Genomic DNA, 27541 nt, shown 5'->3' with positions numbered 1-27541 from the left:
CCAATGAGGGGATAGAATAGATTGTCGTGGTACGCACCATCTGCAACGTCTACTAGCATCTACCAGCATCTACACCATTCCGAGTGAACCCCGTCTCAGCTTGCTTACCGGTGCAGTTTCAGTGCATTCCCCGCTAATTCGTCAGTATACGAGACCACTGTATATCCTAGTATGTCCCAGCACATCTCAGCACAGCCAGCACAACAACAGCGTATATTGCAGTACACCTCACCCACCTCCCCCACCTCCCCCTTATCTGACCCGACCCACCACTACAACACACCCACACACCAAGGCAGGAAGGTCTAGAGGGGCCATATACTCGATTAGTGACCGTAGTTGGGCGATGGCGGTCGATTAGTGGGCGATGGCGAGCGACGGTGGTGGGGGAGATCATCGTAACACTGCCATGCTATGAATAGAAGGTGCGAATAGCGTTGCGAATAGAATAGCGTCCTTCCTACTCTCGCTCTCAGCCCCTCGATCCTCACACGCCTCACACGAGCTGGAGTCTGTAAATAACTGTTACCATGGATTACGACCATACACTGGTCTAGGGTTAACTCCAGTTAACACCAACTCCGCCTTGCTCAGACACACGATCGGCTTCAGCTTCCATCTTGCCCAGTAGAGTGCGTTGGCGCTGGAACTGATTGATCCGTTTCTTACTGTACACATACAGCACAGCTTACACAGGAGTGCTGTTCTGTGCTGTTCTTGGTACACTAACACTCTACTACACTCTACGGAGTATTGCACTCTATTCCCTGACTCCACATACTGTACTCTACATGCACAATCAATAAGCAACTCATCCCTCACTCAACCTCCCACCGCGGAAGCACGGGGTCAGACACACATCCTCGCACCCGCCATCCATTCCTCCGTCCCGGCCCTACCACCCTCAATTGCACTAAATTGACAACTCAACTCGGCGGCTCTACGGGCCTCAATTCAAGTTCAAGGGGGGAGGCAAGGGGAGGGTCGGTGCTTGTACGGAGGCTTGTATGGAAGTACGCCCGACGTACAGCTCCTAGTCGAGTCTGGTAGGTAGCGCATTCTCCACTCTCTCACAGAATGCGGGGTGGCTGGGCAATCTATATCCCGCACCACCTCCCTCTTCTCGCATGCGTACAGGAAGCAAGCAAGGAAATAAGAGGGAAGAGTCCGGGGTAATGCACTCACTTAGTCGCTCGCTCGCTATCTTTTCCCTGGTGGTGGTGCGGGAATGAAGGGATGGCGGCGCGATGGATGTTGATTAACTTGGCCAACATATAGATTAACCCTCCCTAACTCTGTCTCCCCGCATTCCTCAAGTTGCCGGACGAGCGAGTGTGGAGCACACATACATTACATACTGTACTCGAGAATGCGCTGTATAGTAGTAGTAGTAGTAGTATGCGGTATGTAACAGTAGTATGCGGTATGCGGTATATGACAGTAACTCTCCGACCGACCAGCACTCGCTCGCACGCTGCAGAGTACAACCCCAACCCCTTGCTTCCCCGCACAAAGCCAATTCGAATAGATTAACTCCCCCTGATATGACAAGAAGCCCGCACGCAACTAGAGGACTCGCGGTAGTGCGGATGGCGATGCAGATGCGTGTGTTGTGGCGCGGGGAGGGGGAGGTGGTGCCGTCGGTCGGGGCTGAAGGGGTTGGTTTGTGTTTGTGGTATGTGGTATGTGATGGGGAGTTGGTATCATCGTATAGCTCATATCATATCACCGTGTCTGAGGAGTTGTTACCATCGTATATCTCATATCACATCGCCATTCCGCTTCCGTAAGGAGATCCTATCTACACCCTCCATCTATCTCTATTCCGCCAGTGCGTACAGACAGACACTCCGCATACCACACTCCTCTTCCCTTCCCCAGATTCCCAGCCCAACCACCACCACCACTACTACACCACTCAAAAGTAAAATAAACACCCATGTCCCATTACGAAGCTTCTCGAAGCCCCTCCCCTTCCATCCCCTCAACCAGCAATATACAATAAACCCTCAACTCTAGCTCACACTACACTACACCACACTACACTACTCTACAGCAATCTGCAGTACTCTACAGCACACACTCTAACTAACATCACCAAAACAGCGGGGGCGGGATGATCCCCCCTAATCTCCCGGATCGCATCCCCGGGCCACGTGCGGTGGATGAGCCGCCTCGGGCGTTTATCCGGCGGACGGAGGAATTATAGGGGGCTTGCATGGCGTAGCGCGGATGGATGCAGGGGAAGGGGATGGGTGGCAAGAGAGGGGGGAGGTTAGGGTTTAGGGTTTCTTTTGCGGTGGCTTGAGTTGACTTGAGTTGTGTCGTCCTTGGTAGAGATTTAGTGCATGCGTGTGAGAGGGATTGGAATTGGGATTGTTAGAGTAGTGTATCTAGTATGGAAATGCCGCCCCTTTCTCCGCTCAGGATATTAGACGTATTGCCAATAAACCCCACTACGACGCACCACTCCTGCATACCTGCCCCCTCCGAACCTCAACCAACTCCCGCGTGAGGCAAATAGGATAAATACCCCGAAAAACAACCTTCCATCTTAATACATTAACTATGCGGAGCGTAGAAGGAGAAAAGAAGACTGTATATATTAACTGCGGAGGCTAGAAGGAAAATGAGGCTTCTGCGGTATATTAACCGTCCCGTAAAACCTGGGGGACGGGGAATTTACCCGCCGTCACGTTGGCAGAGAGAGGGAGGGTTAATATGGCTCTTCTATCTTAACCGTCCGTCTATGGCGCTGCACGTGGGAGGTGTACCTTGCATGCCTTGTTCTACGGTGGGCGCGCTGGTGCAGCGGCGGAGGGAGCGTGGGTGCGTGGGTGCGTGATGCTTTCTGTGTTGATGAATATTATATTAGAGTGAGTCTGTTACGGCGGCGCGGTAGTTGTATGTTCAAAACCCTATTGATCCCTCAACTCCCCGTCCTTGCTTTCCAGTCCTCATCCTCGTCATCAAGGTATCATTTCTAGGGCTGGTGTGTCTACTACTGTACCAACACCTGCCTTCGTCTGGCCCCAAAAGGGGATTACGATAGGGTAGGGCATGAAGCAATGAATGACGCATCCAGTATACACACGTTCCTTTCAATTCATTTCTATTCCCTTCAATTCCTTTCCACCCCTTCCATCCCCAAGGACCTGAATCCTCAAGCTGCCGCCCCTTAAAATCCACCCCTAGATAACGATATATCACGTGATAATATGAATGACAATGCACGTGACACCACCCAAAACTCCCCCACCGAATTACCCCGCTGCGTCATCACGCGTATCAGCCACCACCAACCAACCACGAAACCTTGATACGCAGTGCTAGGTGCCAACCTCGACGTTTGATTCAGTTCAGCCTCATCGCATCATCACTCGTCTTTCTCTGGTAGAACTGTTTCCTTATACCGAGATTATACGACAAGAACCACACGCCACCTACCGGTCTTACAAGTACGGAAACGAACTGAAGAGAGAAAGAGATATAGAGAGAAGGGGGCAAAGAAGACATCAAGAGATCAAGAGATAAACGCAGACAAAGATGTCGAAAGCAGCAGAGGCGGGGTTGATGAACGCGGAGATGGTGCTGAGGGTACGTCCGCCAAAGCGCCCGCCGCAGACGGATTCAACATCCAGATTTGAGACAGCTAGCTAACTAACTCGCCCCTTCCAGTTCCGCGAAGGCGATCTCAAGAAGGCGATTGAGAAATTGACAAAGGAGCAAGCCAAGGAGACGAAGGAACTGCTAAAGGTACCCACCCCCACCTCCCCTTCCCCACCTCCCCCCCTTCCCCGTCCCTCCCACGCACCCCAAGAACCCCACTAACCCCCTCCCAGCTCATGAAAACCGGCGACGAAGACCTCATCAACGGCCAAGCCTCCCTCGTCGCCTCCCTCCAAGGCACCATACGCGACCTAACCCGCTCCAAACAACGCCTCCACATCTTCGCCGCCAAAATAAAATCCGCGCGCCTCAACCAATCCATCGGGACCTCCATGGTTGCCGTATCGCGCGCCCTCGGCCGGGTAACCAAGAACATCGAGCTCGAGCGCGTGGAGGCCGTCATGGCGGACCTGGGGAGGCAGTATGAGGATATCGATGTTATGACGCAGGTGCTTGATAGTGCGACGGCGACGGGGAGCGCGAGCACGGCGAGTCCGGAGGATGTGGAGAAGGTGAAGAGGCAGGTGGCGGATGCGGCGGGGGTGGAGATGGGGAGGGAGTTGGAGGGGGGGAGGGTGCCGACTACGAAGGTTGGACCGACGGCTGAGGAGGAGGAGGCGAGTAGTGAGAGGTTGAAGGCGCTGAGGCAGGGTGCGTAGATGGAGGGGTGGGGGTAGAGAGGGGGAGGGCGTTTTAGGGGTTTGGGTTTGGGAAGCGACGATGTTTGAGTTTGCTTTTAAGATTGATAGGGGGAGTGAAATGTATCCTATTCAACTCATGAATCCCCTTCTCCATCTATCTACCGTACGAGTAATTTCCCCCCTTACATATACAAACTCGCCACAGCCGTAATATCCCTCTTAATCATCTCCTGACACTTCTGCATCTTCAAAAACAGCTCCGGATCCCCCACAATCCGCGCCGCATTCTTGACCTCCCTACACGTCTCATCCAGCCGCGTAATCACCCTCACGATCGTTCCCTCCAGCACATCCGTCAGGTCCGTGATATTCCTAAAGCTCATCCCGCGCGCCCACTCATAGACAACTTCCACCAGCCCGAATCGCGGGCGCGAGACGAAATCATTCGAGTCCTCTGTCGACAAAATCACCTGGTGCAGAGTCTGCACCGCATTAACTTTCTCCGAGATCTCGATGATGGTAGCCATCCCGGCCTTCAGGTTGGGGGTGAGCGTCGGAACGGTGTCGGTCTTTTCTTGGAAGACGAAGGCGGATAGCAGGGCGACTATCTCGGCGGGTTCGTAGGCGGCGAGGACGTTGTCGAGGATTAACTCGGTCAGGACGAGTTCGTCGGCCGAGTGGATCTCGCAGGCTACTTTGCCCTTGAGCTCGACGCGGGAGGTGGAGTCGATGAAGGAGAGGTCGCGGAGGACTTGGATGCGCTGCTCGTAGTCGGGGAGGAGCTGGAGGTTCTGGTCGGACATGAGTTGGCGGAGTTGGTGGATGTTTTCTTTGATGACCCATTCGTCTTGTCGCATTGCGTACTGGTTTTGGTTAGCTATTTGAGTATTTCTTACGGGGGGGGACGGGGTCTTACATGTTTGAGGAACTCGGGACAAGAGATACAAGCTCCCTGTTGCGCACTCTCTGCAACTTGCCTTCGCTTCTCGAGAAGCTCGCGCGTGGTCATGTCCTTAATTTTGCTCCAGTCCAGCTCGTCCCATTCAGGGAGCGTCCAGGACTGGCAGAGGCGCGACAGCTCCGCCACAGCAGCGAGGTATCCGTCACCGCCCTGGAAGATCTCAGGGACGATACCCTTGAGTGTCGTTTTCGTGACGCAGAGGAGGTCAGTGACAGGAACCCAGAGCGTCTTGGTTGAGATGTGCTTCTTCGCTTGTGGGAGCTTGGTCATCATCTCCCTGTACTGGGGGAGGAAGGGTAGCAGATCCGTCGAGTCCCGGACGTCTCTCCGCGTACGGATCTCAAGAACGTGGATAGTCGGGTTAGGGCCGCTCGTCGCACCTTCGCGCAGGAGGATACCAGGCGTCCTAACACCGTCTTTCATATACACAACCAGTTTCCTCGGCGCGAACATCCTGCGACCCACCGGCGTCCCAAGAACACCAAGATGCAAGTCGAGAGTGAGTTGCATATACTCTTGCCCTGCCTGGTGACAAGCGTCAAGATCCACATCGCAGATATCACACGGCTCGCGCTTGATCTTAGCCAAGTCTGCCTCGGAGATCTTGACCTGCTTCTCGTGCTCGGGCAGCAGTTGCTGCGTCGCGTGCTCGCTGAAACTGCGCTTGATCATCTCTTCGATCTTGAGCGCCTCCACGCGCAGTAAGTTTAGGATCATGTTGTATGTGAGACGGAACTGCGAGCGCAGCTTTGACGGTTCGCCGAGAATCATCTGTCGTAGCTCAGTGACAGGGGGTGCTTCGTCGCCGCCGGGTGCGACGATTATCACTGTCCCGATTGTGTCGAGACCGCGGCGGCCGGCGCGCCCAGCCATCTGGGTGTATTCTCCAGGGAGAAGGTTGCGGAAAGAGTGTCCGTCATGCTTGCGGTATCCCGAGAATACGACTGTGCGAGTCGGCAAATTCAGACCCATGGCGAACGTCTCAGTGGCAAAGAGAACCTTGACTAGAGTCTGCGCAAACAGCATCTCCACGACCTCCTTGACAATAGGGAGCAGCCCACCATGATGAACCGCAATACCTCTTCCAAGTAAGTCGCGCAGCCGCACGATCTGAGGAAGCACACGGTCCTCGGGCTTGAGTCTCGCAATCGACTTCTCGATAGTCATATGGATAGCGCTCTTCTCAATCGCAGTACAGAAGTCCTGGTTGCTCAACGCATCCGCGTTCTCCTCGCAACGCTTCTTCGAGAAAACGAATATGCATGCAGGAAGCAGGGATTCCTTCTTTAGAAACTGCACAAGGTGCACCCACAGCGTCTTATCTTGCGCTGCTGACGTCCTGCCGCCCGGTCGCCCGCCTCGTCCCATGTGTCCGGGGTTGTGGCTGGCGCGGGGAGGACCTCCTCTTCCTCGTTGCTGGGCGCCTCCTCTTTGGGCACCGCCACGTTGGTTTCCACCTCGGCCGCCTCTATCGCCTCTTCCTCCTCTCTGGTCGCCTCTGCCCCGGCCTGACGCCTCGGCGGGTGGTAGCGCCTTAATCTTATCGCGTCCCGACATAGCATCGTTGGCCGCCTTCCAGCCCTTCTCTATAAACTTTTTATCCGAGTCTACGATCTTGTGGATGTCTTTGTTCGCCCATAAATAATGCTCTAGTGGAATTGGTCGCTTCGCAGTTGAAATGACGTAGATGTCCTTCTTCTTCGTCCTCCCCACCCACGATGCAAATTCGTAGGTATTGGGGACTGTGGCAGACAACAGGATGAGTGTAACATGCTCTGGCAACATAATGATAACCTCCTCCCATACAACACCTCTCTCTAGATCGTTGACATAATGAACTTCGTCGAAAATGACAAACTCAACATCTCGGATCAAGTCGGCTCCTCTGTACAGCATACTCCTGAGAATCTCCGTTGTCATGATAAGGCAGCTAGCCTCTGGGGCAATCTGGACATCACCAGTGAGAATACCAACCTCGTCAAAGATCTGCCTAAAGTCGCGGAACTTTTGGTTACTCAGTGCCTTGATCGGAGACGTGTAGATAGCCTTCGTCATATGCTTCGCCGCGAGAGCAATAGCGTATTCGGCAACCACAGTCTTCCCCGCAGAGGTATGCGCAGCGACGAAGACGGAATCACCATTCTCCAAATGGTAAACGGCCTCCTTCTGGAAAGTGTCCAGTTCGAACGGCCACTCCCTCGCCATATCAGGCACTAGCTCTCTGAAATTGGTGATCCCACGCTTGATATCGACCATATGTGCCCACTCTCTCGCTCCCCTCTTCGCCGCCGACGTAGCTAGAGCACTACGGGGTTCAAAGGCAGCAAACTCAACCGGCAATATCGAATCAATATCCTCATCTTCCTCCTCCTCCTCCTCCTCCTCTGCCACCCCCGGACTCTCCTCCTCACCCCTCTCCAGGCCCTCATCCTCCACCGGCTCCTGATCAAGCACCTTCTCCACCTCTTCCGCCTCCACCTCCTCCCCCTTCCCCTTCTTCGGCTTAAAATTCACCCCCCTCGCAAACCCCGGCGCAACCTCCAACAGCCCATCCCCAGCCCCAAAATTAATCACCCTCTCCAGCTTCGCCGCCCCCGCCACCCCCTTCCCCTCAACCCGCATCATCTGTTCCTCCAGCGCGGCAGCCTGCTCAACGCCCTCCAGTCCGCCCGGCGCAAACGGGAAGAAGCCCGCGGCGCCGCGTACGAACTCGGCGCGGTTCCCCGGCTTGCGCAGCAGGGAGGTCGAGTTCTTGGCTGTTGCGCTGTTGGCGGGGACGGTTACTTCTTTGTAGCCTGTTACGCGACCCTCGAGGCCTTCGCGCGTGAAGCGGGTTATGGTTCGTGTTTGTGTTGGCGCGATCTTGAAGAGGTTGGTGTAATCGGTGGGGCAGTCCCAGCGTCTGCGCGGTCAGTATTTGTCTGGGTATGGGGGATGGGCAAAGGTAAGCTTACTGTTGTAGCTTGTTTAGCCATTCTGTCGAGAAGGAGGTCGACGGCGTGAGGAACTTGCGGTCCAGCTCCGCCTTGAGGTCGTCGGGGTGCTGCTTGACCCGTTTGCGGGGTCCTTGTTGGTTGAGGATGCTGTCGATCCAGGCATCGTCTCTGGAGGGGTCGGTGCTGCCTATGTGCACTTTCTGCAGCGATTCGGCGAGGGCCTCCGCCATTGTGTTGGGTATGCGCGGTGAGCTTAGCCAAGGTGGTTGTGTTGGGGCCGTAGCTATGGTTGGCGGTGGGGTTTTGGCGATGTCGTTTGGGCGTCATCAAGGTGGTGGGTAGGCGACGATACCCCACAATTTTTATTTACAGCCAAATTTTATAAAATGTTGGTTTTAAATGACATGTTTGTAGTAGTTATTTGATAGCGTTCATTGTTATTATTTCTATATTCAAAGCTGTTTTCAGGAATATTAGCTTGACTTTGCAAACGTGGTCCATGCCGAGATATTGGGCCCTGATACATAAAACTCTTGGGCCAGCCATCCCATCACGATACCAATATCAGAGTTGCCAGCCTTCTTGTCCACACTAAATCCAAGCTTCTATGTCCAATATAAAATCTTAATTGGCGGCTCAGAGATAAAATGACCATAGGATCCCATTATCCCAACCAACCCCCGACGAAACATCACCAACACATTCAATAGCAAGCAAAATCATCGAATACAAGTCCATTCTACCCCCACAATTTATATACACACATCTAACACCCCCCTTCACCCACTCCATCTCATACCCGCCTAATTCTGCGAGTAAATCTGTCGTTCCCTCAAATGCACCGGCACCTCTCCCTTCGGCGTATCCGGGATGACCTTCTCCAATTTCTGCCTCGCGTCAGCCAATGTCCAGCACACCCTCCCATGATACGCCTATCTACCACAGGGTAGGTAAATAAAACGGTATAAGGGAACTTACCAGGGTCTCGAAGACACACTTGTTCAGCACGCGCTCAGCGGGGCGGCACTGCCACAGCTGCTGGTTGTTGGTGTCGAGGCAGGACCAGTGGCGACGGAACTCCTTGAGGCAGTTTTTGTTGATATCATCAATGCTGCGTTCAATTAGCCATTGCTCCCTTCCTCCCCAGGTCATCCCTTCCCTCCACCCTCCCTTCTCCATCACCCACCCCCCCCCCCCTAAAAAACCGCCCCTAAGACCCAAAAGAAGCAGAAAAAAGCACTCACACACTAGCCGCACACCTCGTAACCCTCCGTCCCTCCTTCAAGCAATCCATCTCGGCCGTCCCATTATTCTCCGTCTTACACTGCATAAAATCATCATTATACTTCCCGCACCTGGCCCCGATAAAAAAACTCGCGCTCAGCAATGGCGCCGAGCTCGCCCCAACCTCCTGCACCGCCGGGATAGAGTCGGGGAGGGGGGTCGTATCGATGAGCGTCGATTGCGAGAATCTAAGGAATTCAAAAAAGCTGTCAGCGACTCGGTTCCGGGGCGTCAATTGCGGCGTCAATTGGCTGCGGACGAGGGGGCGACCGGGTGGAGGGAAAGGGGGACTGACCTGGCCTGGCGTGCGGACATGGTGACGGTTTGTTGAGCGCGGTGGTGGTGGGGATGGGGGGGTGAGGGCTGGTGAGGTGTCTGTGGTCGTCGTCGTGGTCTGCGAATCGTTGCAAGCTGCGTTGCCGAATCTGCGCTAGTGGATTACCACTGGCGGAAACGCGCGCACGGACCAGGCGTAGAGTGAAAGAGCCGCCGCCCCCGACGCGTCTCCCGCTTTTTGTGGTTTACGCGTAGTGGGAGGAGGAGCAAGCAACGTTGATATTCAATTATTACCACGATTGGAACTGGGGAGATATAGTCACGACGAGGGGTATTTGAGTTGGGATTGACTTGGATTTTTTTTTACACTCCTGTCTGCGACTGAATTACACACAAACAACCACCAACTCGACACCCACCACCCACCACCCACCATGCCACCCCCCGCCGAAACAGACGACCTCGACGCCCTCTTCAACGACTACACCTCCGTCTTCGACCGACCCCTCTCCCCTCCCCCCCAGCTCCCCTCCTCCCCCCCCCGCACCACCAACAACGCCCTCGGCCTCGACGCCCCCCTCACCCTCCCCACCCACGCCCCTCGCCCCAAGCTCGACGAATCCCGCATCCTCTCCTCGCGCGGGATCCCCAAGCTGCGCGAGCGCGCCCGCACCCTGCGCTTGAAGGGGAGGGGCCACGAGTATGGCGATGCGGATAGGTTGTTGGGGTTGTATCAGACGTGGTTGGATGAGTTGTATCCGAAGGCGAAGTTTGGGGATGCGTTGAGGATGGTGGAGAGCGCGGGGCATAAGAGGGATGTGGCGGTTGCGAGGAGGGGGTGGATTGAGGAGGGGAGGCCGGGACGGGAGGGGGAGGGAGAGGGGGATGGGGAGGTGAGACCGCAGGCGCAGGAGCAGCGGCAGGGGACGGAGAGGATAGCGCCTATTTTCACGGATCTTGCGTCTCGTGCCGCGGAGCGGAGGGAGACGCCTGGCGCTGATGTCCCTGATGACGACCCAGATGCAATAGCAGAGCTGTATGGCGCGTCGCCGCGGCGTGGAGCTGCTGCCGCCAAACCCGCCACACAAGGACAGACGAGTATTTTCGGGCCCGGAGCTGCGGTTGTGCCACTCCCTGGCGCGGCAGGGGAAGAGGAGGAGGATGAGGATGATCTCGCTGCGCTGCTGGCGGAGGGGGGGATGGATGTCGATACTGTTACTGCCACCGCGGCCCCAACGAACAAAACGAAGGCGCCAGAGGAGGATGAGTTTGACGACGATATGGATGCTATGGCAGAGATGGGGTGGTGAAGAACCTTACGATATCGTACACAACATTTGCACGGCACCGCTCCGCTCCGCATCACATACTCACGCACACGCACACGATGCGGACGACGAAGAAACGAACCCCTCAACCCAGCGCTCCACCCACCCCGCAGTCCCACAGATCGACCATCTCCAACCCGCCATCACAGATCCACACCCCCCCTTAGAAACGCACAAGCACGCCCACCCATCCCTTCCAGGCGCCAGCCCTACGGATAGAGCAAGCAAGAGCCCACATGTGTGCAGCGGGAGGAAGGAGCGATGGGAAAGAGCGACGGAAAGAGCTACCCAGGGAAAGAGCGATGGACATACGATGTAGGGAAACCAGCGACCGAAACACTGAATCGTTAGCCCGGGAAAGCTCTTAGGGAAGGAGCGAGGGAAGAAGCTGTATACGACGGAAGGGACAATTGATGTAGGAGGGAGAGATGGAAAGAACGAGGAAAGGAAGGCACGAGGAAGGGAAGGAACGAGGGAGGGAAGGAACAAAAGAGCGAGGGAGGGAAGTAACGAGGGAAGGAAAGAACGAGAGAAGGAAGGAATGACTTACGTCAAAAGCCCGAGGGGAAGGAAGGAGCGAGGGAGGGAGATGGAAGTGGAGCGCTGGGGTGGGGTGGGGTGTACTTTTCGCTCAGGCACTGTGGTGTACTGTACTGTACTGTGCTTCTGGCTTATGGTTCAGCTGGTGAACCGCTCATATATGTTAGGTTGGCTGGGCAGCTATAGTAGTAGATTGTCGAAGGCGGATATCAGATCCCAGTCTCTCCTCACGGTTTCATCTCACATAAGTCTGGGGTTATCACAAGTTACGTGGTGTAGTGTAGTGTACTGTAGTCATTTGATTGTGATTGCGATAGCGATTGATTGATAACACTACTGATGTGCTTGAGCATCTGATTTGTATACGTATGCTATGTACGACACGCTTTGCGCCCGCAAGTACCTGCTGTGCTGTTGCTATACTGTGCTAGAGTAAACAAAACAAACGCATCCCCTCGCTCGCTCGCGCTGCTGTGTATCTACCTCCACATCAACCATAACCATAACCATATGTACCCCGCTCGCTCAGTTCCCTTGATGGGAAACTCTCTGCTCCCGCTATCATCGCCACTCTCTTGAGAGGGGGAAAAAGGGGGGGGTTGTTCCCTTGATGAGAAACTACCCCCCGCACGCGCTGTGTTCCCATGAATGGGAACGTATGTATGCAAAAAAAAAACGAACAATCTAATCGCCCAAACCCCAAGTCAGTCCAGTCCAGTCCAGTCCGAACAACCCCAAACCCGTGCGACGTTGAGTGGCACTCCCCCACCCCGCACCAGGGTGCAAAAAAGACAAGAAACTCCTCGATGCAAAAAACCTCCACAGAAACGCACAGTAATCAAAAACGAAGTCCCAGAAAGCCAGAGCAAAATCAAAGGACAAAAGCTCGTAGCGAACGGAATGTGTATGTGTGCCAGCGTGCCGAAGCCAACTATACGGCCATGAATTCAAAAAAAACATAAAAGATGCAGCTGCGATAAAAACAAGACCGCCCAACCCCGTCCGTCCGTTCCAATGCTACCCCCCCCCCCCAACCCCCATCCAGAGCTTGGGATGTTCCCGAGAGCTCGATCCAATGAATGCCAGCCTGCCCTGTCCCCGTCCAGCCAGTGTGATGGCTAAGGTATCTCCGTATCCCATCCCATCCTGATATGCAACCCTCCGCCGTCGTTCGCGGCGATAAAAAAACCCCAAAAGAGTAGAGTAGATGAAGAATCAAACAAGGAAAGATTGACAAATGAGAAATCTGAAGAGGCGTGTTGTCGTGAGGTGAGTGTCGTGGAGTGGAGTTGTGTTGAGGAGAGATGGAGGTGTGATGTAGAGTTGGGTGTGGAGTTTGGGTAGAGAGTCCATCTCATCAGCCGTGGCTGATTGTCCTCGAGGTCTCGCTCCGGGTATATGTGTTATCGTGGTCGTAAGTCATGGTCGTTATGTATCGTGTATTGAGTGGTGTGTATGGTAGGTGTGTAATGTGTGGTACGGCGTGTATGTTTGTGGTGGTATGGTATGTGTGTCGTCGTGGTGAATATGTATATCGGCGACGACCACCTCGCCATCAACTATGTCGAGCGACAGCGACACTATGGTATCAAGTCTCGTCATCAACAGCGACGTCGTCGCGAATAATCCCGTCGTCGTCGCCGTCGCCAACATCGATAGTAAAGATCACTATCTTATCGCACCTCCACTACGTCATCCCCCCGCGTCCCCTGCCACCCCCATCATCCACCCGGGTTACCTCTCCCCGCGCTCTAAACACACCACTTCTCATCCAGCCACCCCACCTTCTCAAACGCCATCCACAGCTTACTCGCCTTATTAACATCAATCTTGCAAGCCTGCTGCGCATCCGTCTTCCTAAACTCCTTCTTCCCCTTCCCCCCCCACGTCCCAGCCCAGCACTCTCGTCGCGCCACGAAAATCCGCCTCTTACTCGTCAAGTACGTCGCGCAATCCAGCCGCAGATTAGCAGCCAGCGAAACCTCCTCCGGATCCAGAAGCGCACGGTGCGGATCCGCGGACAAGTCTAGCGGCGCTCCCTTCCACTCGACCTTCAGCGCGTTGGGACGCAGCCGCGATTCAATCGCAGGACACAGATCGGGGAGGAGATGGAACTCCTTGTCCTCCCTCGTGCTCGTCCCCGTGTTGCGGCTGCGACTCGGCGCGTCCGGCGTCGCTGTCCTGTCTCTCCTCGGCTTCGCGCGGGGCTTTGGAGGCGCGCGCGGTCGAGAGGCGGAGACGCCGGCGGGGCTGGGTGCGAGGGCTGGGTAGGTCCTGTTGTTGGAGCTGCGGGGGGAGGATTTGGCGGGTGAACGCGAGGTGGCGGCGGCGGCGGCGGCGGCGCGGCGGCGTGCGGCTTCCATGAGGAACTGGCGCTCGCGGGCGAGGTAGGCGTCTGGGTCGCGGGTGAAGTTGCGCATGACCTGGGAGTGGAACTCGATGGTGAGGATGTAGTCTGAGCGGTTTGGGGGGGATGTGGCGCGGAAGAGGTTCTTGCGGTGGGCGCGGGAGATGTGTTGGTCGACGAGGCGGTTGGTGGGGGAGTCGTGGGGGTGTGTTGGGGTTTGTGGTGGTTGTAATTGTTGTAGTGGGGGAGCGAAGAGGGGTTGAGAGATACTGTTGTCGCTCTCTGTTGCAGTGGGTGGGTAGAGGATTGGGTCGCGGATTCGTGAGTCGAAGGTTGTGGGGGAGGAGGAGGGACCCGCTGTCGTGGGTGTGTCGGGCGACACGGGTGGCGAGAGGAATTGCAACTTCGCACCGATTGACGATTTCCTGTGCGAGTCGGCCGCTGAGGGCGAGGAGGACAGGAGTTCTGCCGTCGGAAAGCGGTCGTAGGGTGTCGCTTCAGGTGGCGACATGAGGGCGCTCATGGCGAGGTGCTTGTGAGGGTTGTTGGTCGCCATTGCGATGTGGCGATTGCTGTGCGTTGGTAGAATCGTAGAGAGTTTTTCGATCCGATTGATCGATTGAATTGATCGAAGAAGAGATGACGACGATGTTTAAGAGCGAAAGATTTACTTCTTAAGCCCGTCCAGAGAAGGCAATCGAAGGCAGCCGTTGGGGTTTGTCATCCGCCGCGCCACGCAACTGAGTGTGGGCGGAGATGCGACCTTAAATCCGATCTGACGGCTTCGTCGGAAAGAAAATGGTCAGCGTGGAATCGTAGTCCTTGTCGCAAAACTGCAGTAGGCCAAAATGTGTGATGATGATGTTGGAGCGAGGTTGTTGTGGCGGGTTCTGGGGGTTTATGGAAGCGGAGGGTTGGGTTGGGTTTCTTTGTTCTGTTGGCGGGTTTGGTGGGTGGTGGTGGGTGGTGGTGGTGTTTCGGCGCGGGGTTGTGTGTGGGTGGGTGATAAATGCCAAACGAGACGGGAGCGTCAATGCAGGCGGGAGTTCTCAATGGCAGTACCTCTCGTACCCTCCAGTATTTGGGTGGGCGTAGTAGTGGAAGTAGCAGCGGGATTGGATCACAAGCTGAGGGATCAGATTGGGCGTGACTTGGATGCGTGGGTGTGCGTGTGCGTCGTGCGTGCGTGGAATGTGGCAAAGGTGGATAGGCAGACAGTTGTTAAGTAGGTAAGTAGGCAGTTAAGTCAGCAAACCAGGCAGTCGTTTGTTCGAGTTTTCGAGTTTGCGAGTGGTCGAGTAATGAAGTAAGTAGTGGGGAAGCGGAGAGGAGAAGAGGAAGAGGAAGGGTTGGAGGGAGAGGGAGGAGGCGGTGTCTTATAGTAATAGTAGTAGTAGTTGTGGTTGGTGGTGGTGGAGGTGGTAGTGTAAGATATTGTGGGATGGACTGGATGGGGATGTATGGATGTATGGATAGATGGGCTACTACAGGCAGCTATGGGTGTGTGGTGTGAGCGGGCCAGTTGAGTGGGCTGGCAAATAATAATAGTTGGGTTGTGTGTGTGAATGGGGTGTGTCGTCTGGTCTGGTTTGCGGCGTGAGCGTGAGCGTGGGGAGAGGCGTAGGCGTAGGCGTAGGCGTAGGCGTATCTGATTCATATGCTCGGCCGCGGTGAATGTGTGTGTGTGTGAGAGAGAGAGCGTGAATCAGAGAGAGCGAGGGAGCCGGCTATAACAGCGATAGTTAGAGTGAGCAAGAATGTATTCGGTGTGTGGTGTGTGCCGGTGACTGGATTGAGAAAATGAGTAAAACCAGCCGTGGTTGGGGTGAATGAAGGAAGGGAAGCCTAAAGCCTGGTTCTCAGGGTCGAATAAGAGAGGCGCGGCGGCGGATGTCAAACAGGAGTCAAAGTCAAAAAGTCAATCAGGCGTTTTGTTTGTCTGTTGGTTCTTTCTCTTTTGCACTGCCCATTCCATCCACCATCCACCATCCACCAGCACCACCAACACACACCACGAATCCTTCCTTCCTTCCTTCCTCCCTCTTCCCCAACCGCGGGTCGCCTGGCCGCAATGGCAATGGCAATGGCAATCTACGCCGGATGGCTAGTGGTTGTTGTGTCCAATGTGTCCATTCTCAAAGCGCCAGCCCATACCGCCCAGCCCATTCAGCCATACCGCCATACAGTTCAGCCATTCGGCGTAAGTTGCTATGGATGGTGCTATGGTGTCAATCAATGGAACAGCAGCGGCGTTGTATACATCATGCATACCTCCCACTCCTCCAATCCACCCCCCAGCCCATCAGTGGTTGGCTGTGGGGGTGGGGTAAGTGGCATGTATTGCCTAAGTAGAGGGGTGCATCTGCCTCTCCCCCCCTCTCGTAGCGCTCCTCTCTCAGCCGGGACACCAGGCCAGTCTCAGCTAAGTTTGGTAGTCTAGAGTTAGCCCCGGCGGTAGTTTTGTTGTTTCGATTGCCTTGCCTCTATAGAGTAATCCTAACTTGTGGAGTATTGGGGCAGGCAGACAGATATCCGCGCGGACGTATCACCAGGCAGCCTTTTCGTCAGGAAAGGCGAAGGTGTGACTCCAGTCTCCTGATCTCCAATTGGGGGTGGGATGATGGGATGCGGGATGAGAGGCTGACCAATGAGAGGGAAGGGGAGGGACGTGAAGAGTGGTAGTGGTGATGAAAGATGACCTCTGGGATGACCCCGCGCTAGGGAAATGCTAAAGCTGTAAATAGATAATATAGTATTGTTTTGTATTTTTGTCGTGCACACCGCACATAAATATCAGAGAACGGTACATTGGTGGCCTAGAGGGGAGATGTGGGAGATGTGTGAGTCGTTCGGGGTATGGTACTTTGGCGTTGTATGTATGGTACTATGGCATACTATAGCAGGTAGCAGGTTACTCTTTTCTCTAGTAGTGAGATAGTGAGGTTCTTCGGTTTCAGAAGTTGCACCCCCCTCCATCCAATTGAAGGAGGGGTGTGAGACTAGATGAGGCGCGTGTGTGGGTGAGTGTGAGTGTGTGAGTAAGAGTACAGTAGTAGTATACCCTACCATCATCATAGAACCACATAAGCCGAGTAGGTACATCTATCCTACGCGTACACCATTGCCACATATATGTCCACACAAATAATCAACCCGTTAAATCCTCATTAAATCCTCTTAAATCCCCATTTAATTCCTCACAATTAACCACAACCACAACCCAACACACTCTATCCATCCTCCCCACCGTCCGTGCCCCCAAAATGTGACGCATCGCCCTCCCCACCCCACCCACCCGTATCCACCCAGGTGTGTGTGCCTCACCAGCGATAAGCGCCTTACCAATCGATAGACCGCAATGGAAGGTTATTGTTGGGTACGTCTAGGCTGTTAACCAGGCTGTACCGGGGCGAGTGGGACAGGGGTGGGTGGGTACATGTCATGTGTACTGGCTGTACCTAGAGGTGTAGGGTTATAGCGGGGTGAGAGGAAGTATGGTACAAGGCATACTCGCACTCGCACTCACACTCGGTACTTGGTAATCCAGATTGATTCCATAATCCCATTCCTCTCTCTCGTGCGGGTGATCTGGTTAGTAATCTCTCTTTCCTTCCTCCTCATCCGTATTATCCATACCATCATTCTATTACCACCCACCAATCCCCCTTTCCTTCTCCCTCCTCTACCAGAAGCGGGGGAATTGGTTGGGCACATCGCATCATCAATGCCGTCCTCAGGCCTCAACCCAATTCCCACTGTCGTCTGTTTGTGGGGTGGGTACTTACTTACTTTCCACTCTACTAACCCTCACCATCACCGTCTGTGTGTTGTGTTGTAACCTTTCCAGGGCCCTCATGTACACGCACTCACTTCCACTAATGCCGGGCTACAGACGGGTTAGGCAGCAGGGCATGCATGGGACGTGGGTGATGGTGTTGGGATTGGCGAATCAGAGGGGGATTGAGGGGTGGTGCGATTGATGTGTGCTTAGTAGTGTGAGTAGTGGTAGTGGTAGTGGTGGTAGTAGTGTTAGTATGGAGAGAGTGAATGGATGATTATGAGCCAGCCTACTAGAAGGGGGCGATAGAAGAGTGAGTCACGGCGGGGAGGGGAGGGGACTCGTATGAGGTGTGCATGCGCGAAGAAGGATGACAATGACAATTGATGACAATTGGGAAGTGGGAAGGCGATAATTGAGTGAGTAGGTAGGGTAGGGTAGGGTGTAGGATGACAATTGAGAGGGAGAAGGGAGAAGATTGCGTGTATCACTCTCTCGTGGTGGTGGGATGGGAGAAACTAAACGGCCGCCGCCCGCCCTTCTCACTCATAAGGGCTAGCTACACTACCACTGAGACACACTCACTCACTCACTCCGGTCCGCTGATCCTGTCATTCGTCAATTCAATGGCGACGTGCGGGTGTGTGTCTTACAATAGTACAATCCCTCCTCTGCTCTCCATATCTCACACACACACCACACACCCTCCACACACAAAGAGAAAGAGAAAGCGATAAGCCGGGCGATAAGACTAAACACAAGTACCTCCCCTCCCGTTCTTCGCCTTGGTGTACATCCACCACTTCTACCGCATCTACCACTTCCTTCCGACTACCACCGCTTACCCCCTCCATTGCCATCTTGAACCCTCATCTCATCTCGTGCCCACACCACCACACACATACCATAATTCACACACACACACAGCCGCCTTTCCAAGCACCCACTAACGGGCGCCCGCACTCACCGCCCGCGTCATGTGGTGGTGATTCCAATGGCGGTGGTGGGTGGGCGCGTGGGGAGTGAGTGAGTGGTGGGGTGGGGTGCATGTTTGTGTGTATGAAGAAGGTATGTATGTATACTTTAGGTGTGCATAGTGCGCATAGTAGGGTAAAGTGGGAAACGGGGGAAAGTTGATCTTTCGGAGCTGGAATAGAGGGGCAGGAGAGGGATTGTGGGAGGTGGGTAGTTGGATAGGTGGATAGATGGATGGGAGGGAGGTAAGTATGGTATGGATAGAGGGAGGGAGGTGAGATATGTGTGATGCAGGTGTATAGTATCTCACTGTAGGGACAGCACAGAGAAGGGGGGAGGGGATTGTGAGAATGGCATGTTAGGCATTGGTGGTGTAGAACTGTAGGAACAGCATGTTAGGCATTGGTCCTATAGACCACAGGAACAGACTGTAGGAACAGCATACCATGCATTAATAGTATAGTAGTATAGTAGTAGTGTAGTAGTGAGGTGAGAACAACAAGCAGTGCATACAATACCATACCCTCTCATCTCTTCTCTCATCTCCCCTCTCAATGCACTCCCTCTCAATCCCACAACCCTCCTCCACTCCCTCTTAGCCAGCACAGCAGTACATACATACACTTCTCTCCCTCCCTCTACAGCATCTCTCTTGCAACCACCTAATTTACACCTACATATACACAGTACTCTTCTGTCTACAAACCATCCATATACACACACAACACACACATCAACATACACACATCCCATCCATCATCAACTTCCTTTATCTGGACAGACACCACCACCCCTCCATCTACCCCTCCATCAACCACACACACACACACAGAACCCCCCACACGACGTCACCCCGCATCTACATCTACCCCCCCCCCCCTCATCATCATCTACACAGGGTCCCTTCCCGTCCGTCTTCCCTCTCCGTCTCCCTCTCCCGCCCAGATCATCACCACCCGCCTACCACCTACCTAGTATTATCAAAGTCACCATCAAAGTCACCATCAAAGTCACCTCATTCCTCTCTCCAACCCGTTTAAACCCGTCCTCCTCCTCTACCCGCCCACACCACACCATGATCACCCAGTTCCAGCCATCCAGCCGTCTGTCTCACATGCTAACCCTACCCTCCCGCCCACAACCCCCCTCCTTAAAAAAATTGAGTAGAAAGCAAGGCAGGGAAAGGTAAAGAGAGAACAGAACGGAGCGGCGGAGGGAAGGGAAGGGAGGAGTAAGTGGTCCCAGTAATCGCGCTATCCGCGCTACCTACTCTCCGTCTTCTCCCTCCCCCCCCCCCTTCTATTCTCACGATGGATCACGAGACCCCGATCTCTCCCCCCCCTCCGCGTCCGACACTAGAGATCAAGTATAGGTTTGTTTGGTACGCATGCACACACCACGGCGGTACACCGGGAGGAAGAGGAGGAGGAAGAGAGGGAGCGGCTCGGCGAGGGGGGCGGTGTGCGCGCGCGTGAGTGCAAGATGACGCGGTTTGTCTCACCGCGAGGAGCGAGAGGGCGGGAGGGCGGAGGGGGTGTGCCGCGTGCTGGTGGTTGGGATGGGGGTGTGAACTAGGATGAGCTGAGCTGAGCTGAGCTGAGCTAGGCTGGGGGGATGGGGAGATGGAAGATACGGGATATGGAAGAGTGTCTGAGAGATCCAAAGGGAGGGGCCAGCGTAAGTAAGGCAAGGAGGGATGTGTAGATATACTGTATGGGGGATGAGGTAGACTAGGAGGGACGACGTAGATGAGCATGAAATGCATTGCTGACCTCCTCTACAACGACGGCGGTGCGGTACGGTACGGTACAGAACTCGAGTTTGATCTCTCTCTCTCTCCTTCTCCCCTTTCTCTAGAGATGATATTCTCATCCCCATCCCTCCCCACCCATAGATTCAATACCTCCAAATCTTCCCCTATCCAACCCTCATCCACCCATCCTCGACCCCATCCCCATCATCAATCAATCAATCAACCATCCAACCAGCCATTCATTCATTCTACCAACAAAAACCCTCCACTCTTTCAACGCCAAAATATCCCCCATCCCCATCCCGTTCCCACCCCATCATCTCGTTCCCATTATATCGGATATTGGGTGTGTATGTGCCACAGAAGCGGAGTCGATCTACGCGCTCGCGCCCGCCGCAACAGCAGCAGCAGCCTCCTCAGCCGTCTTGCGGGCGATGACGTCAGCCTGCGCGACGGCGGACTCGACGACGGTGCGTTCTTCGGGGGAGAGGGAGTTGGTGAGGGAGGTGTAGAGTTGGGGTTGTTCGGTTTGGAGTTCTGTGAGGGGGGTTTGGTTAGTTTTGTGGCTCGTTTCTGTAGGGGGTAGCTAGGGGGACATACTCATGAGAGCATCGCGGAATAATCCGTATGGCTCCACCTTATCCAGCGGCGTCTCAAGGAGACTCTCCTCCCCGAGCTCGTCGTCGGATTCATCGTCCAGGTTGCCGAATTTCTGCGCCTGTGCCGTCATAATTAGCATCTCAACTGCACACCACACACACGGGACGTAAAACTCACCTCCTCGTTCAAAAAGTCAAGGTATGCACTACTCTCATCCTTCCCCTCAGCATCCTCCTCCTCCTCCGCCTCCTCCGCCCACGCCGTATCCTCCCCACCCCACTCCACGCCCTCCTCCTCCTCATCATCGCTATACGCGCCATCGGCAAGCGGATAATCGTCCTTGAGCGCCTCCTCGCGGTTTTTCGCCGCCGCAGGCAGCGTCTGGAAGAGACGCACGATACCCTGTAGCAGGCGCGGCCAGCCCTGTTGCACGCTGGCGGGGACCTGGTCGGGGTTGAGGGTCAGCAGGGCGACGATGGCGGCGATGGCGAGGGTCTTGTCGTGGACGCGGCTGAAGGCGTCGATGCTGCCGAACCAGAGGCTGAAGAATTTGTTGGTCCAGCCCTTGGCTTCGAGGACGTGGAGGGCGAGAACGGGGTTGTAGTAGATGGCGTTGATGACCATCTCCATCAGGTGGATCTTGTAGGACTTGACCTTGACGTCGGCGTTGGTTAGGGTGGCCATGGCCATCTCGACAAAGGCGAGGACGTATTGGTCGATGCTGCCGCGGAGGGAGAGCATCATGCCCTCGGCCAGCTTGCAGGCGCAGATGCGGTCCACGCCGCCCACTTTGTCGTCGTGGAACATGTCCTGCACCATGCCGAACATGGCGTCGAGGTACGCGGGCGTCTGCACCAGGTGGGCCGCGCCGTACTGCACGAAGTTGTCGAGCGCGGGGAGCATGTCCTCGAGGTAGAGCTCGGCGCCTGCCTTGAACGTCTGGTGGATCAGCTCGAAGGCTTGCCACATCGTTGGCGAGATGCTCTTGGCGGCGAAGGTGCAGCTGTCGATGATCTCGAAGACCTCGTTGTACAGGTCGTACAGCTTGTTCTCGAGGGTGATGCTGATTACGGGCATCAGGATCGACTCCATGTGCAGCAGCACCTCGGGCGTGCTCTCGAGAGTGAGGATCAGCGTGCCGATTGTCTGGAGGACACCCAGCGCTGTGATGGACTTGTCGTCCAGGTAGTCGCCGTACGAGTCGTCGTCGCCGCGGCTCTCGTTCTTCTCGAGAAGTCCGTTGACGATGCGCAGGTAGGTGTCGCGCAGCTGCTCGCTCAGAGCAACCGCGAACGGCGTAAGCTCAGCGGCGAATACCTCGACAAAGTCCTCCATCACGTTCGACAGGGCGTCGACATCGACCTCGTTGGCGAGCTTCAGGAGCTGCTGCATGATCTGGGGGATGTTCTGCTGCATGCTCGTGCGGATGATGTCGTGTCTGATGAGCGGCTGCAGGGCCAGCGCGGCCTCGACACGCACGGGCAACTCTGGATCGCCCATGCACTCGAGGATCTTGCGGTAGATTACGAGCAGGTTGTTTGTGTCCTTGAAGTCGAGCTGCTCAAACTTCTCGACAGTGTCGCAAGCACGTGCGCGCAGGTATCCTTGCGGGCTGTTGAAATCTGGGAAGACGTAGCGGACGAGGAAGTATTCGACTTGCGTCGCGATAGGGCTCTTCTTGGCGAGGATGACGCTGGACAGGGTGCCGATCATGCGAAGGGCTCCCTCCTTGGCGACGTGGTTCTTCTTGCTGTCCTCCGTGGCCTCGTACTCGTTGACGATGGTGTTGACAAAGGTCAGGATGGTATAGGTCTGCTTCCTGCGAATCTTGGTAAGGGTGACTAGGAAGTTGGTGGCGGCAACATCCGGCGCGGAGACCTCCTCGTAGAAGTTGAGCTTGTGGTGGAGGTAGTCCTCTGGGTCAGTGTCGAACTTCTCAATGTCGTCTTCCGACAAGCAGAGGACGGGGAAGAGGAAGTGGGTGACCAGGGTATCGAGATGCGGCTTCAAGTGAGCCCACATCTGCTTTGGCTTAACACACTCGTCGAGGAAAGCAAGGGTATATGATAGGCAGCGTCTGCTAAGCCAAGTAGTTTTGGCAACCCACTTCTCGATCTGTGCGAGGTAGGCCTTGAGAATCTCAGGTGCGATAGTAGAGATGAAGTGCTTTGCAAATTCAACGTAATCATCCCCGTTTCCAGAGACGAGGGATCCAGGGTTCCCGTAGCTATAGAAGTCAGAACAAGTTAGGTCGTAGGTTTGCACAAAACATACCGGACAAATAGTCTGTTCAGGTTGAAGTATGCCCACTTCTTTGCCTTCCACCAGTGGTTTGCCTCACGCTCAGTCAGATCCTCCGACAGGGCGCTTTGTGGGACTTCCTTTCCGATGGTCTGGATGAATAATGAACACCAGCCGATCGTAGTCTGTTCCTGCCTCAGGGAAGCAGCAAGGTCGAACTACACACGTGTTAGCCATCTCTCACCGCCAAGCCCCCCACACAACGAAGACCTACAAAGGTGGCATGTTTATAGGCCTTCAGCGCCAAATGCAACATCTCCCCGGCCTCCTCGCTTGTTTCGTTCACCAGCCCTGTTCCAATAACCAACAGTCTCGGGAATGTCGCCTCAACGATCTTATCGAAATCAGCCCTGCTCTCGCCCGACTTGAACCTGAACACGCGGCAGATGGCCAACAGGCACTGCAGGCCCGCGAAGATGCTCGCGGCCTCATTTGTATTCAGCAGGCGCAGCGTCACGTCCATGAACCCCGGCCAGCGCGCGGGGAAATCACAGTGCAGGATCTTCTGCAGGACGGGCACGAGCTGTGCGCGCACGGCGGCCGTGGATGTCGACAGCACGGGCAGGAGGCGTTCGCGGAAGCGGGCCTTCTCTTCTTCGGGAATGGGTTTATGAGTGACAGCTGCGTCGTCGCTGACGGCCCAGGCACGCGACACGCGGTTTTTGAGGTATACAGCCGCTAATGTGAGTTAGCGGGTTGTTGCAGCAGTTTTGTCGGGGATATGAAACTGGTGTATGGCGGGGTAAGGGGAGAAAGACGTACTCGACAGTCTGACGGAGGCCTCCTGCTCGCCTTGTAGAATATCGAGTAGTGCATCTGTGAAGCCGGCGTGCTCCTCGGCCTGGTGCAAAAAGTTGTCAGCGAGATGTGGGGAGAAAGAGGGGTGGTATGGTACGGACAGCCTTGAGATCTAGCTCAGCGCGGCGGCGCGCATCGGCGTCCGCATCGAGCGTCGCGACGATACGACTTCTGACTAGGCCTACGTCCATGTTGCTCGCTGATCCAGTGCGTGGCCGACAAAGGGGGGGGAGCGCGGCGTGGTGGGTTTTGCGAGACTCGAGAGCGAGATTCGTGGTGGGAGGAAGTTCACTTTTTGTGTGGTGCAGGAATCTGCCAATCAGCGCTAGCCCCAGGCAGAGGCGGTAAGTGGTTCGAAAAACGGTGACGGTCACGTGAAAGTGGCCCTGTTGAGAGGGGTATAAAGTTTGAAAGTCGACTATTCCTAAACGGGAGTAGTATAGAGTAGCAATCACAACCTCTTATAAAACAAGCACTCGTAGTGATCATGCCACTTCAAAGTCAGACGAGGGGTTGTCCATGGCTGGGAATAGGTACTAGCAATCCATACTAATTAATTTATCTCTTTTGTAGGAACTAAACTTTAAAAGCCTATAATCGTACCCATATCCATCGTTTACAAATAATTAAAATATGATATGAGCGTTTTTAAAATATAAGAAAATAAATTAACAATTATCCAGAATATTTTTACATCATGAAGTCTATAACTATACAAAATTTCAGTCATAATAACTAGAGCCTTATGAATTATGTTTGTACTAACTTTTAACGTATTTGAAGATTTTAGTTAAGTAGAGACCTCTTTTCGCCAAGTGCCAACTTGACGGGTCTGTGGTGAGGTGCATAGTGATATGATAACTACAGCTCAGGCGATTAAGCACCCTTATTTTAGGTACAGTTACTATGAACACTAGACATCGCACATAGTCTCTCTTCTGACTTTTAGGTAGAAACTAAGATAAACTATAAATGCTATAACTATGAGTAATATCCACGACGGCTAATGGCTTAGTCTCTCATGATATCTATTTCAGACAGTGCAGACCGTCACCAAAACGAGGATTTTACCACCCTACTACAGCGTGCCTATCTTTCCCTATCATTTTAAAACCACCTTCACTACCAAAAACCAACTATTTCTCACCATGGCGGACGGGCGCAGCGATCGCAGACGCCATAAAATGAAACTTCGCTCGACAAAACCAGAACCCGTATACTGGTTGTCTCTGCCAGCGGAAATTAGGCTTATGATTTTAGATTTTTTCACACGTCAAAAGAGTCCTGGGTGGGCTTCCCATGCAGCCGTTTGCAAGGAATGGCAATTCTTTATAGAGAAAAGAAACTTTCATCGGCTGAAGCTGCAAGGATCTTGCCTCGACGAATTCAACCGCATCGTCATTCGGCAGAGATATCTCGTTCACCATATCTGCCTTGATATCAGGCTGCCAAAATACTCATGCCGAAGTTGTGAGAATACGGAGACACTTTTGTGGGAATCTCGCAAATGCTCCATCATCAGAGATACAATCTGGACGCTGTTCTCGATTCTAAGCACTTGGGATCCAGCTAGTGACCTGACGTTGGAGCTTAAAGCATATTCCCCTAGCGACTCGGAACACTGGTTCAAAAACCATAGTTTTGCCTCTAATGACGACGGTACCGGAGCCGCAAGTTCAACGCAAGATGGTGATCCCGGCGAAATTAGCTCCAAGTGGCACGACCCAAAGCATGGCTGGGTTAATGGCCAGCGGGTTAAGACCCCTCCATGGCTGGCCCTATTCCGGTTGTTTCAACCGAGGCCGTTAGGCTTCCAAGAAACACTTCCTGAAGTTAATGCAGTCACATGTCTCATCATACCTCGACAATTTCGTTCTTGGCTTCACCCCCTAGACATGTGGATTGTATTGAGCGGCCTTTGCCGATTAGAACGCCTGGTACATGAGCCATCGCGATCACCATGGAAAAACAGGCGAATTATTTTTGACGACGGTGAGTGCCTTTATCCCCATCCTATCTCCCATTCGTTCGAGCCACTAACAGATTTGGTTGTAGACGCCCTCTTCTTGGCCCAACTACTCCTCTCTAAAGCTCCTACCTCTCCTAAGAGCCTATCCGTGTTTGAAGATTTCAACGCCGAATTCGCCACAACAGTAGCCAACCGTCATCGGCAGCGGCCCACCGTTCTGCAACCAGGCCCCGACCGCAACGCAGACCCTCGAGTAGGCGCGGCCTTTGCCTCTCGAAGCCTCCACGTCGAACAGCTTTTCGTATCATTCTTGCTAAATGCCGAGGACTTCTTCCAGGCTTGTTTGCCGACCTGGACGTGGCAGAATCTCCAATCTCTAGCACTCACATCACAGCTCTTAAAACCCACAGGATTCCACCTACGGCCCAATGCCCTGCTATGCCGAGCTGGCGTTGTAGCTCTCCAGATGCCTAAACTCCGCACCTTGGCGCTGTGGAACGGCTCATGCGGGTTTGCCGCTGCGTTTATCTACCAAGTTCACAGAGACTCTGTGACTATTACCTGGCGTGGGACGTGGAACCAGGAGTTCAACCTCTCAGTAGCCAAGGCCTGGAAATCCGTCGCGTCGACACTACACTCAACGGAACTGCGGATAAAAAAACAGCTAATCCACCACAAGATCGGGTGCCACGGCGACGCTATACATCACCTAGACCTACCCTGTCGAGTTGTGGAGCCGGCGTCGCTGTGGCAGATACGGAGGGAGAATTCCCACCATACGAGATAAGTTGATGAGTTTCATCTCTGGCATATGGGGAAGGAGCGAGCCCAGCGAGAGTCGCATAAGTAAATAAGCTTCTTGTCTCGCAAATGCAAAGAGCGAGCTAAGCTACATAAGTAGAGAACCTTCTTCCCTTGCAAAAACGGGAGAGAGGCCAACGAGCGGTATATTTAAGATCGCTTCCCATATCAAATTAATGGATGTGTCTCGCAATTCTGTTTTATTTTTCTTTGATGGCTTGAATTGTAAAAGCAGGCTAGGCCGGTGCGAGCTGTTCTCCGGCCAGACGACCCTTAAAATCCCACTTCTTCATTCTAACATAGCACAGTTTGCAAGTTCGTATACAACAACACACAGGTATAATATATATATATACATATATATTTATCCAACTCTCTTCCAACGTTCCCCCCCACTAATCCAACCTCTAATTAAGACACTGACTATACCACTGATTAGAAAACTTACACGTCCCCACCGCACACGTAGTCGGCCCCGTCCACCCCTGCCCCCCACACTGTCCATAAAGCGCCTGCCCCTGCGCCGGCGGCGTACTCGTCGGCGGCTGCGTCGTCGTCACCCCCCCTGTCGAAACCGGCGGAGT

At 54.2% G+C, this 27541-nt stretch overlaps 7 protein-coding genes across 7 annotated transcripts; 3 read left to right on the top strand and 4 right to left on the bottom strand.

The window, feature by feature from the left end:
- Positions 1–3291: 3291 nt before the first annotated feature.
- On the top strand, positions 3292–4328 carry DID2 (Inherit from dotNOG: Snf7; the record flags this gene model as incomplete). Its single annotated transcript, XM_018274592.2, has 3 exons — positions 3292–3597; positions 3679–3756; positions 3843–4328. Exons 1-3 carry the CDS (start codon positions 3547–3549, stop codon positions 4326–4328), a joined length of 615 nt encoding a protein of 204 aa, XP_018129229.1. The 5' UTR covers positions 3292–3546.
- A 59-nt stretch (positions 4329–4387) lies between these two features.
- VE01_05125 (uncharacterized protein) lies at positions 4388–8944 on the bottom strand. Its single transcript, XM_018274591.2, has 3 exons — positions 8226–8944; positions 5227–8173; positions 4388–5173 (listed from the first exon to the last, which is right to left on the bottom strand). The coding sequence occupies exons 1-3, from the start codon at positions 8435–8437 to the stop codon at positions 4493–4495; spliced, it is 3840 nt and encodes a 1279-aa protein (XP_018129226.1). The 5' UTR covers positions 8438–8944; the 3' UTR covers positions 4388–4492.
- VE01_05124 (uncharacterized protein) lies at positions 8945–9881 on the bottom strand. Its single transcript, XM_018274590.2, has 4 exons — positions 9787–9881; positions 9452–9679; positions 9186–9318; positions 8945–9094 (listed from the first exon to the last, which is right to left on the bottom strand). Exons 1-4 carry the CDS (start codon positions 9804–9806, stop codon positions 9011–9013), a joined length of 465 nt encoding a protein of 154 aa, XP_018129227.1. The 5' UTR covers positions 9807–9881; the 3' UTR covers positions 8945–9010.
- Positions 9882–10015: 134 nt separating this feature from the next.
- On the top strand, positions 10016–11964 carry CSM3 (chromosome segregation in meiosis- protein). The gene has a single exon (XM_018274589.2). It carries the CDS (start codon positions 10202–10204, stop codon positions 11075–11077), a length of 876 nt encoding a protein of 291 aa, XP_018129224.1. The 5' UTR covers positions 10016–10201; the 3' UTR covers positions 11078–11964.
- A 1422-nt stretch (positions 11965–13386) lies between these two features.
- On the bottom strand, positions 13387–14538 carry VE01_05122 (uncharacterized protein; the record flags this gene model as incomplete). The annotated part of the gene is made up of 1 exon (XM_018274588.1): positions 13387–14538. One exon carries the CDS (start codon positions 14536–14538, stop codon positions 13387–13389), a length of 1152 nt encoding a protein of 383 aa, XP_018129225.1.
- Positions 14539–20479: 5941 nt separating this feature from the next.
- Positions 20480–24482, bottom strand: VE01_05121 (uncharacterized protein). Its single transcript, XM_018274587.2, has 7 exons — positions 24289–24482; positions 24152–24230; positions 23604–24067; positions 23363–23547; positions 21266–23315; positions 21089–21206; positions 20480–21025 (listed from the first exon to the last, which is right to left on the bottom strand). The coding sequence occupies exons 1-7, from the start codon at positions 24376–24378 to the stop codon at positions 20865–20867; spliced, it is 3147 nt and encodes a 1048-aa protein (XP_018129222.1). The 5' UTR covers positions 24379–24482; the 3' UTR covers positions 20480–20864.
- An 853-nt stretch (positions 24483–25335) lies between these two features.
- Positions 25336–26943, top strand: VE01_05120 (uncharacterized protein; the record flags this gene model as incomplete). The annotated part of the gene is made up of 2 exons (XM_018274586.1): positions 25336–26179; positions 26243–26943. The coding sequence occupies 2 exons, from the start codon at positions 25336–25338 to the stop codon at positions 26941–26943; spliced, it is 1545 nt and encodes a 514-aa protein (XP_018129223.1).
- Positions 26944–27541: the final 598 nt, after the last annotated feature.

The sequence above is a fragment of the Pseudogymnoascus verrucosus genome (genome assembly GCF_001662655.1).
Source record: "Pseudogymnoascus verrucosus strain UAMH 10579 unplaced genomic scaffold scaffold_30, whole genome shotgun sequence".
Lineage (NCBI taxonomy): Eukaryota > Fungi > Ascomycota > Leotiomycetes > Thelebolales > Thelebolaceae > Pseudogymnoascus > Pseudogymnoascus verrucosus.
The sequence above is the reverse complement of the archived record's forward strand: the minus strand, read 5'-3'. Positions and strand labels throughout refer to the sequence as shown.

Coding starts and splice junctions, on each gene's coding strand:
- VE01_05124 (XM_018274590.2), bottom strand. CDS start 9,806: ATGTCCGCACGCCAGGCCAG. Junction 9,680..9,786: donor ATGTCCGCACGCCAGGCCAG/GTCAGTCCCCCT, acceptor TGAATTCCTTAG/ATTCTCGCAATCGACGCTCA. Junction 9,319..9,451: donor ACGAGGTGTGCGGCTAGTGT/GTGAGTGCTTTT, acceptor AATTGAACGCAG/CATTGATGATATCAACAAAA.
- CSM3 (XM_018274589.2), top strand. CDS start 10,202: ATGCCACCCCCCGCCGAAACAGACGACCTCGACGCCCTCTTCAACGAC.
- VE01_05121 (XM_018274587.2), bottom strand. CDS start 24,378: ATGGACGTAGGCCTAGTCAGAAGTCGTATCGTCGCGACGCTCGATGCG. Junction 21,207..21,265: donor TTGACTTTTTGAACGAGGAG/GTGAGTTTTACG, acceptor ATGACGGCACAG/GCGCAGAAATTCGGCAACCT. Junction 21,026..21,088: donor ATTCCGCGATGCTCTCATGA/GTATGTCCCCCT, acceptor CCCCCCTCACAG/AACTCCAAACCGAACAACCC.
- VE01_05125 (XM_018274591.2), bottom strand. CDS start 8,437: ATGGCGGAGGCCCTCGCCGAATCGCTGCAGAAAGTGCACATAGGCAGC. Junction 8,174..8,225: donor TGGCTAAACAAGCTACAACA/GTAAGCTTACCT, acceptor CTGACCGCGCAG/ACGCTGGGACTGCCCCACCG. Junction 5,174..5,226: donor GTCCCGAGTTCCTCAAACAT/GTAAGACCCCGT, acceptor AACCAAAACCAG/TACGCAATGCGACAAGACGA.